The sequence below is a fragment of the Oreochromis niloticus genome, linkage group LG2, assembly GCF_001858045.2.
Source record: "Oreochromis niloticus isolate F11D_XX linkage group LG2, O_niloticus_UMD_NMBU, whole genome shotgun sequence".
In the NCBI taxonomy this organism is placed as follows: domain Eukaryota; kingdom Metazoa; phylum Chordata; class Actinopteri; order Cichliformes; family Cichlidae; genus Oreochromis; species Oreochromis niloticus.
In genome coordinates this window covers 34,243,681-34,253,661 of record NC_031966.2, presented here as the reverse complement: position 1 = coordinate 34,253,661, position 9,981 = coordinate 34,243,681, and the positions used below count along the sequence as shown (strand labels likewise).

Below are 9,981 nucleotides of genomic sequence, written 5' to 3'. Positions count from 1 at the left end.
TTAGCACAGATAGTTTCGTCCCTCCCAGAATCCTTCAGTTTGTAGCAATATGGCGGCGCCCGGTAGGCACATAGGGCACTCTATGCAGAGAAACGGACGATTTCTTTTATATAACCTCGAGCAGCTGTTGGGCCACAGGTAGGACGAGTTGATAAATGGTTATTTTAAACACGGGTGTTATTCATTCGTCTCCTATGTTGTGTTATTTATTGGTTGCGACATTAGTGCGACAGCTTCAGCAGCTAGCGCCGTCTGACAGGAGGTCATGTCATCAAGTCGTTTACATCAGAGAGCTGCTAGACGTGTGAAGCCCCAACTAACCAGCTACCAGCACGGATTCTTAAATGTCTACATTAGTGAGGAAAATAGTAACTAAAACGTCACACCTGCATTTCCCTCAACCAGTAAACTGCCTTTTGTAATCCTCGGCACATATGACTATATCTGACACAAGGAGCTAGAAGTGCTGAATAAACTGCTGAGATGTTAGCTATGACTTATGAATGTAACAGCTGAAATGTCCGAGTTTGCTTGGAGGACCTTCTGCAAACAAGCAGGTCACAGATGAAACCGTGGCAGAGCCTTACTGATGTGCTGTCTCGCCAATACTCTTGGACGATACCAGATGTACAGTATGTGACTGATACACACCACCGTGAAAGCGTTTTTGTTTCCTTTTTCACAAAAGTCAGCTGAGGTTAGACAGGAAGTGTGGGAATGAGAGCAAGGCAGGTGTAACAGTGAAGATGTAAGGTGTAGAGGTAGTGATGGGCAAATTTAAATACCTGGGGTCAACCACCCAGAATAATGGATAGAGGACGAGAGGCTAAGAAGAGAGTACAGGCATGGTGGAGCGGGTGGAGACAAGTGTCGGGGTGATTTGTGACAGAAGAATGGAAGGGAAGGTTCAAAGATGGTATAGTGAGACCTGCTGCGATGGATGGTGACAGGAGGCAGAACTGACATCTTTTTTAGAGCGGTAGAGCAGTTTGGAGACAAAATAGGGAGACAAGGTTGAGATGGTTTGGACATGTGCAGAGGAGGGATAGTGGATATACTGGGCAAAGGATGTCGAAGATAGAGCTGCCAGGGAGCAGGAAGAGATGGAGTCCACAGAGAAATGCAGAGGGTTGGTGTGACAGAAAAGGATACTAGAGATGGAGTGAGATGCTGTGATGGATTATCTGCATCTAAAGCAGCGGTCCCCAACCCCCGGGCCTCGGACCGGTACCGGTCCGTGAGTCGTTTGGTACCGGGCTGCGAGAGTTGAGGCTCAGGTGTGAAATGTATGGTTTTCAGGGTTTTTATCGGTTTTCAGCGTCATTTTGTTATCGTTTTTATCGTTAACTCGGTTTTCCTGGGTCTTTTCACGTGTGTTATGAATAAATCTTCTTTTTTTCGGTACCGGTACTAGTTTTATTTTGTTGTATTTATCCACGACACCTTAAAGGCCGGTCCGTGAAAATATTGTCGGGCATAAACCGGTCCGTGGCGCAAAAAAGGTTGGGGACCGCTGATCTAAAGGAAACAGCCAGAAGAAGAATGCCGAAAAAACATATTTTATCCAGAGATTTGGCTCTGACACAACTATTTACAAGACTGTAGTATTTACCATATATACAGCAGATGGTGGCTCTATGTTAAATGTCTAACTAGTAAGGACACACCGACTGATATTCTGGGTCGATACTGATCTAGCTTTACCAAATAACTATTAGCCAATTACAATTTATGTAATTGTTGTTTATTTTGTACATAACTGATCTTTTTTTGAACATTTAGCCAGCACAAAAATGACGTGACACAACAGATAAATATTAAGACTTGAGCAAAGCAACCCAAACACTTAACAGTTTAATTCTAGGGAGATTTGTCGTGTTGATGTTAGTGGAAAATAAAGTAGACCGCTGTTAAGTGAAACATATTTTGGGGTCGATAGAGGAGAGCTTAAGTTCAGCCGACAGACCTGTGAGGATACATCGTCCAGTTAAAGCAGGTGTAGCGCTGGCTGTGTTTTTAGATTGAAGTGTAACAATGATGGGAAAAAATAAACTGACAAATTATCTTCTAGGGGCTTCGGTTGGACCTCAGCTCTACGACAGCAAGCTGCAGAAGCCAATAAAGGTAAATGATATAAATTCAGTGCTTATTAGTCAGGAAGCGTTTGGGAGGATTTCATTGATGAGTTTAGTTGAGCAGGAAAATATCGAACTGAAAGCAGTATTTATTACATCAAAGCTTTGATTTTTCATTTTTAATCTTCACGTCTCGTGCAGAATCGACAGAGTCCGTTATCATCCCCAGGAAGAAAACATGGTATGAGCTGATCTGACCGTGAAGTGGAGTATTATAGCCTTAAGGAAACGTCATGCTCACAGCAAATGACACAGCTTTTGTTAAAAGTGTTGTTTAAATGAGGCATTAAAATCATGTTTTTCCTTATCAAACAGGAGCAAAGAGGCAGTGCTGGAGGCGCTGGCTTCAACTGTCAGCAGGGTGAGAGCACCTTCACATTTTTCACTGTATTCATGAAGCTGGATTTTAGCTTGGATTCTTTGCTGACTGCCTTTTCTTTTCTTTCCCCCTGCAGGATCCCACAGCATATCCCTACCAATTCCAGGATGATCCTTACCTCTCTCCCAGGACTTCTACTGAGTTTGTATGTTAAAACGTATCTTTATGCTTGTAGCTATATTTGGGGACAATGTTAGTTACATCAGAGAGTTTCTCCTTTTATTTCATTCATTTCAAGAGTCTTAGATCAGGTAATGCAGACAGATGAGTTTTTTGCCTGTATTGCTCATTACTCTGTGAGTGACCTAACAAACCAGCTTTATTTTATAAACACCTCTAAGTGCATTTTGCTGCATCTCTCTGTGTCTCTGCAGAAGCTGTTCTCTCTCTCTCAGGAGTCGGGCAGATCTGCAGCCAAATTCATCATCAACAACAACCCCAAACTCTTCACCAAAGACTTTGCAGAACCTCATATACCCGTAAGAAATGCACAACAGTGTGTGGAGGTGTGGATATGTAGTGTAGTGCTGTTCTCATATTGTGCGGTTCCTTTTCATTCAGCAGTTGTGTGTGTGTGTGTGTGTGTGTGTGTGTGTGTGTGTGCGCGCGCGTAGTGTCTAATGCCAGAGACTGTATCACTGCGTCTTGAGGAGGTGAGTGAGGAGGCACTGAAGGAAAGGATCACCCTGAGAAAAGTTACAGCAGCTGTTGACATGTATGATCAGTTACTGCAAGCTGGTAAGCGCGCGTACACACACACACACACACACACACACACACACACACACACACACACACACCATGAATATCGTAAAGCTGTACTCCAAATACTTATTAACTCTGCTATTGTGTGCATCAGTAGTATAGGTGTGTTGTCCGCAGAAGTTCTTTGGAGCTCAAAGCTTCACATTTAAAAATGTTTTATTGCATATTTTCTTTCAGGCACTACTGTCTCCATGGAAACAACCCATAGCCTGCTGGACCTCATCTGTCTCTACAGCGACAGGGACCCCGTCCAGGACGGGGAGCCACAGACGGACGACGCAGTGAGTTCCCGCCTGACGTAACATTAAAGTAGCTGCTCCAATGAAAAGGATGCACATTAACACTGCAGGATACTTCTGCGTTTTTGCTCCGTAGGAATTCGGAGAGGAGCTGAAGAAAAGGAAAGCACGGGTCCGCCGAGCTTCAGACTTCCTGAAGTTCACCTGGAAAGAAAACAACAATGCAGAGAGAATCTTTAACCTGCTGCCAGAGCGGGATACACGCTGTTACTCTGCTCTCATCAGAGGCATGGTCAAGGTAGGCGTGCATCAGAGTCATGGGCTAAAAGCAGGCCTGCAGCATTGTAACAGCAGTGAAAGGGTCATTTTATTGTATCCTACCTAATATGCATTTGTGTGTGTGTCTCCACAGCATGGAGCCTATGCAAAGGCCTTCAGCATGTACACAGATATGCTTAACAACAGGCTGACAGGTGAGCTGCTTTGCTTTGGTTAATGTCACTGCTTTGGTTAAATACTGTGTAAAGGTCACGTCATTGTTTCTAGTAATCATGTGGCCTTTCGTGTAGTTATTCTTCTCATCATTTAAATGAATCTTGAACTTAAATTGAATGAATTTTGTTTCTTCTAATGGTGATAAGGAACTATGTTGTTTCATCAAAGATGGAAAAACTGAAGGACTCTTATAGCCTGACTCACGGTTTCACTGTGGGTGTTGTTCTTGACCTGTGATGACACGCTGTATACACTGTGGACACAAGTATTGGGCCACAACTCTTAATCTTTGAATTCAACACAACACCAGCAGCTCCATGGCTGAGCAGCTCTGTGGGTGTAATGAGGTGGCCAAGTACTTTTGTCCATATACTATGTATTTTTGTATAGATTATACATTATATATTTTTGTAATCTGTTAACTAATAACCCAATCTTTTACCTTCAGCTGATGTCCACATCTTCAGTGCTCTGATCTCAGCAGCTCCAGACGTCCGAGACAAATTTAACGAGCGATGGGACCTCATTGCTGTAAGACCTTTCACACTGATGTATGATCGCTGCTGCACAACGCTTTTGTATTTAAAACAAACAAACACACACACTGTGTTAAAGAGGTTTCACATTTACATACAACATTTAATATGTTTACATTAAATTAGATCGTTACACACAGTCTGTGTTTGGGAGCTTTAAAGCTGGTGTTCCTTTGCAAAAGGCGATGTTTCCCTCTGTGTCGTGTTGATGTCATGTTGTCATATTGTCTGCTGTGTGAATTATAACCGACGGATCCTCTGCCATCTTTGCACTGGTAGTTTGGTCGTTTCCAACCTTTCAAAGCTAATAGTTCATCAGTCTTCCTGCTCTCTTCTCCATCGGACCCTTTCTGAATGGTCTCCTAGTTAATATTCACAGTGGCGTCTCCTTGTCTGTCTGCAGGAGCTGTTGAACCAGATGAATCAGCAGAAAGTTCGTCCTAACCTGCTGACCTTCAACAGCGTCCTCAAATCTCTGAGACGCTGCGGCTTCTTGGCCAAAACACAAGCTCTGCACACTCTGAATGAGATGAAGGCGCTGGGGATAGGTAACGCTGCCATTCGTGTGTTTTATTACCTGGTGTTTTACAGGCAAGTCTTATTTTTTCCTCTGACTGTGTGTGCGTGCAGCTCCCAGCCTGGCCTCCTACGACCACATCCTGGCAGTCTTTTACAAATCAGGTAGCCCTGGAGTCTCTCTTACACGTGACCCTCACAGGCATCTGCACTGTTTGTTGGCTGCATGCTTTAAATGTGCATTCACCCCATGTGTTTCCTCTCCAGCCTCCTCTGCACAAAACAACACTGACATTCTTCAGGAGGTGATAGCTGAGCTGGAGGGACGCATCTTCACCTGCCAGGACCCCGACGATGGTATGTCACGGTGCACGACAGATTTAGCAAATGTTTCCTTTTGTCTGGGTAGAACAAACGTGCGGACATGTGGATGGTAAAACTGATGCTGTGTTCTCTGTCTCTCCAGTTCTGTTCTTCTCCAGCGCGATGAGAATAGTGAGTCCTGCTTTAGAGCCTCGACTGAGTCTCATGGCAGTGTTTGATTCTCCCAGATCAGTGGTGACACAATTATCAGTCATACATTATAATTAAAGGAGGCTATGCTTATACAGCGTGACCTGTTTCTGCGTGCATGCTTTTTGTCCTTGCAGTGTTTGGACAGTAAAGATCTGGAGCTGGGATATAAAATCCAGAGTTTGGTAGATGTCGGGGAGAACTGGAGGCTGCTGGGAGACTCCTTCCAGCAGAGCATTTACTAGTAAGTAGGAACCCTCAGCTAGCTTCTAACGATATGATCGTGTAATGCTGTATAATCACTCTGAAGTCTGTATTTGATCCCGTTATAAGCAGTAAATGTGGGGTAAACAACCATTCTCCCTCCTCTGCAGTGGTCGCTTCTTCAACCTGCTGTGCATGATGGAGCACATTGATGTGGTGCTGAAATGGTACAAGCAGATCATTCCCTCGGTCAGTGCATGTCTGCTTCTCTCTGTCTGCTCCATATGCTTATATTATATGCATATATGTAAATGCTATTTAAATATATGAACGTAATGTCTCAGTTAGTTATAATCTGTCATCTTTGCAGTAAGAGCTCTGGTGGTGAAACAGTTTCCCATCAGAGTATTTAATAAATGCTGATCCGGGTCACATGTGCACTAAGTCGAGAAAAAAGGGAAAAACACTGATTTGTTTGGGAAGATTCTTTGGCTGTCTCTGTCTTATAAAGCAAAAAATAAAAAAATAATAGATTTCACCTTCAGCCTTGCTTTAACTACCTTTCCTTATATCCTGTGTTTGTAGCTCTACTACCCCAACCCTCAGGGAATGAGGGACCTGCTGCAGGCCCTGGACACGGACAGCCGCCTGGACTTGCTGCCTTCTATATGGAAAGGTGAGTTCAAAGATACATTGTTCAGTGCATATGTTGATAAAGAGTAGACAATGTATAGATTGTTTAAAAAGCCCCTTCCTCTGCATGTCAGGATCTGTCACATTGAGCTGTTTTTTCAGACATCAAGACTCTCGGGCATGATAACAAACCCGATCTGGTGGAGGAGCTGCTCGGCCTCATGGCCAGAGAGAAACACAGTCCTGAGGTCAGTCTGACGACATTTGTGTTATCAGTTTTCGCCATCAGGAGAGTGATGTCGAGCGAGCTAGTAATGCCGACCTGAGTGTGTTTCTATGAGCTCGCCTGCCTTTTGCCTGCAGGTTCAGGAGTCCTTTGCAGCATGTGCTCTGGATGTAAAGAGTGTATTTGATTTGAGGCCCAGTATAGAGTGGAGCGCCGCCTCCCTCTCACACATCACCACACTGCTGCTGCGAGCCAACAAGACCCGACAGGCCTGGTGAGAGCGACAGCCGCACGTGTCAGGAGGAGAACGTTACTGTATTCTGACTTTACTGCGATCTAATGTCACCTTTTCTCTGCAGGGAGATGTTGCAGCTCTTCAAGGCCAGGAACAGAGTTCCTTCGTAAGTCTCACTTCAGACTAGACTCATAATGAGTGATGACAATGACAGAGCCCACACTGCTTCATCAGACACACATGGACAACAATTGCTGGCTTTTATGTAGAAAACCTCACCTGTGTAACTTTATTGAGGACATTTTAAAACTGCTAGTAGAGAGTTTGAAAAGAAGACAAATGTCTTCACAAACTGAAAGAAATCCGGTTTATTCTTTTCAAGCTCTCAAAGCTACTGTGAGAACCTGCACAGACGAACCCTTGTGTTGGCTGAGTTTCCTGTAACTCTGTTTCCTGCTGTGTTACTCTACAGCGAGGGGCTCCTGAACAACTTCCTGTCAGTGTGCCACAGTGACGGCGACCCCCAGAAAGCAGTGGAGCTGGTGCAGCTGTCTGCAGCCTTCTGCCTGCCAACAACATGGAGGCTGGCAAAGCGAGCACTGGCTGAGTTTGATCTGACTGAAGAGCAACGGTAAACAGGATACATGAGAGAGAGCGATATCGGCATAGATATATAGATTTTATTTTTTTTTTTTTATTTCTACAAAAAAACCTCAAGATTGGATATTTGGTTAAACTGCCCTTATCAAGTTACACTGTTACCAGATTTTATGGGTTGATATCAGTAAACCTGGCATAATCCTGGCTGAGGTCAGAGTTTTGACTAATCCAAATGTTCTACATCATCCCTCCACCCGTGGTTGGGGTCACTGCGCTGCTGAAACATTCAGTTATGTTCAGCGTTCAAGGTGGCTGGAGACTATACTCAAAACTTCTAAGGAAGTCTGTTTCCTTTGCTCAGATGTACCAGTTCCACTGACCACAAAACAGCCCCAGAGCGTGATGCATCACCATGCTTGGCACAGTTTTCTTGAGGTTAAATATCTCATCTGTCCAAACACGCAGGTGGTTAATCGGGGCTAGAAAATTCAGGCACCGTTAAACTTTGACCACTGGGGGCAGTATTATGAGTTAAAAGTTGCAAAAGATTTATTACAAAAAGTGTTTTTAAGACATAAAACATTTGTTGTATTGGATGGATAGATGGATGAATTTTGAGCTATTGTTTTCCACTTGGTGAATGATTTCTTCAGACACCAGCAATGACATCATAGCTCCTAATCCCATTTATTCTGCTAATGCTTAAACACTGTATCACGTCTCTCTGACCCTTGCAGAGCTATTTTATCTGAGCTGGAGACTGTGGGAGAGCCGTCTGACTGAATGGGACAACACCGAGTGACCCGCTGTGACACTCACATCTTCTAAATGCATATAGAGTCTGTACTTGCTTTGCTTATCTGTGGATGTAAAATAAATACATGTGAACCCCACCTTGTTTTTTGTTTGGTCACTAGGTGGTGCTGTTTTACCTGATTGTTTTCAGCTCTGCCTTTATGAAAATTAGGTTTTGAGCCAGCATGAATCTATTATAAAAGTACAAGAAGAGCATCTGAAATGTATAAATGCTTCTTCTGATTCTACAAAATGAATAAATAATAATAATAATAAATTGTAACACTAGATTTACTGTCCAAGGGACGGATGGTCTACAGTTCATGGCAATTAGCTGTGCAGGCTGTGGGGGGGGGGGGATGCATTCAGTGTGAGATAACAAAACAACTTCCTCAACTTACTGATAAGCTGCTTCCTTAAATGTCCTATTTTGGGATCTTTGGCTGTTCTTCAGTGTCTCCTCATAGACCTCCTGCATAATTAGAAGAAACTTCCAGATGTTTCAAACAGTGATGTTCCTGCAGAATCAGGTATGCACACTGAGGCTTTTCTGTCCTGCGTGTTTGGACAAGACGTGCCGTCTGTCTGACATGCATTCATGTATCATTCCATCTCATTCCAACATTGCTCTTTTTAAGGGCAAACTTTTGGAGTAAAGATTCATTCATGAATTCAAAAACAACTTTACTACTTATTGAATTTTATTGCTATTGTGTAATTTATTTTTAGCTGCAATCAGTACAGAGAAAACACATCATGTCTGTACCTGTGTGCACGTGGGAGATGCTGGGAACAACATAGGTGTGTTCGAGCGTGAGTGTGTTTCAGTCAAAATGGTTTTCACTCCACCAATCATCAGCCGAGCTGGCAGCACAACCAAATAAGGACAAGTGGACTGAAGAAGGAGGAGGGTGGCGGGGGGACTTTAAAATGGGTGTGGTCTTTGGACAGAGCATCGTTCTCAAGAGGAACAGCCTATCACCACATACACACAAACACAATCGTTGATGGACCTGATTTAGGACAGACATGAGAAAACACCCTCCCTCACATGCTCTCACTTCACCCTTATTTCTTCTTCTGTAACAAACCTGAACGATCTGGCTGATGACACTCACCTATTTAATGCTGACTGTGGGTGTAGCTAAGGGACAGAAGTGCCCTGAACGAGCTGCAACAACAGGACGGGTGTAAAGTTACAACACCAGAGTTTAATTTGCTTTGATTAAAGGATGAAATGTAACCAAATACTTAATACCTGGCAAAAACACAGACACACGCACACATACAAATAATGCCCGGAGCAACAGTGGAAGTAGAAGCATTCTTTTCTCCCACTCCTTAACTGACTCAGCATGAGTGTGCAGTACTGCAGCGGAGGTCAGAGGTCAAACCTGTTCACAAACACAGGATGTTTTTAATACCTCAGTCTGGTAATAGCAGGTTGTTGGCGTGTGATAAATGAAGGGACATGAGAGGAAAGGATCGTCGGCAGGAGGAGGACAGGGGCACTCGTGGCACGCTGATTCTAGCAGGGAAAGAATTTCTCAGACAAAGCACAGCGAGAAAACAAGAGCAGGAAAGGTCAAACGGCATAAAGTGGCTCTTTATTTCTACTCAAGAAGGGAAGGACAGCAAATAATAGGCAGCTGCTTCTGCCAGTGGCACACAGTGAAAAGAGCAAAGAATAAAAACTCCACAGGTCATACT

At 43.8% G+C, this 9,981-nt stretch overlaps 1 protein-coding gene across 2 annotated transcripts; it reads left to right on the top strand.

Moving 5' to 3' along the window:
• Positions 1–4: 4 nt before the first annotated feature.
• Positions 5–8,369, top strand: ptcd3 (pentatricopeptide repeat domain 3). 2 transcript variants are annotated; one of them, XM_025898495.1, is made up of 23 exons: positions 5–138; positions 2,072–2,113; positions 2,275–2,316; positions 2,451–2,496; positions 2,591–2,659; positions 2,889–2,993; positions 3,129–3,252; positions 3,457–3,560; positions 3,655–3,816; positions 3,931–3,991; positions 4,462–4,544; positions 4,953–5,097; positions 5,180–5,230; positions 5,333–5,422; positions 5,532–5,560; positions 5,716–5,822; positions 5,953–6,031; positions 6,368–6,458; positions 6,578–6,663; positions 6,779–6,915; positions 7,001–7,042; positions 7,349–7,507; positions 8,214–8,369. In XM_025898495.1, exons 1-23 carry the CDS (start codon positions 50–52, stop codon positions 8,257–8,259), a joined length of 1,989 nt encoding a protein of 662 aa, XP_025754280.1. In that variant the 5' UTR covers positions 5–49; the 3' UTR covers positions 8,260–8,369. The 2 variants fall into 2 exon arrangements, with proteins under 2 accessions (XP_025754280.1, XP_005456425.1); XM_005456368.3 differs by having other exon boundaries at positions 2,072–2,124; positions 2,277–2,316.
• Positions 8,370–9,981: the final 1,612 nt, after the last annotated feature.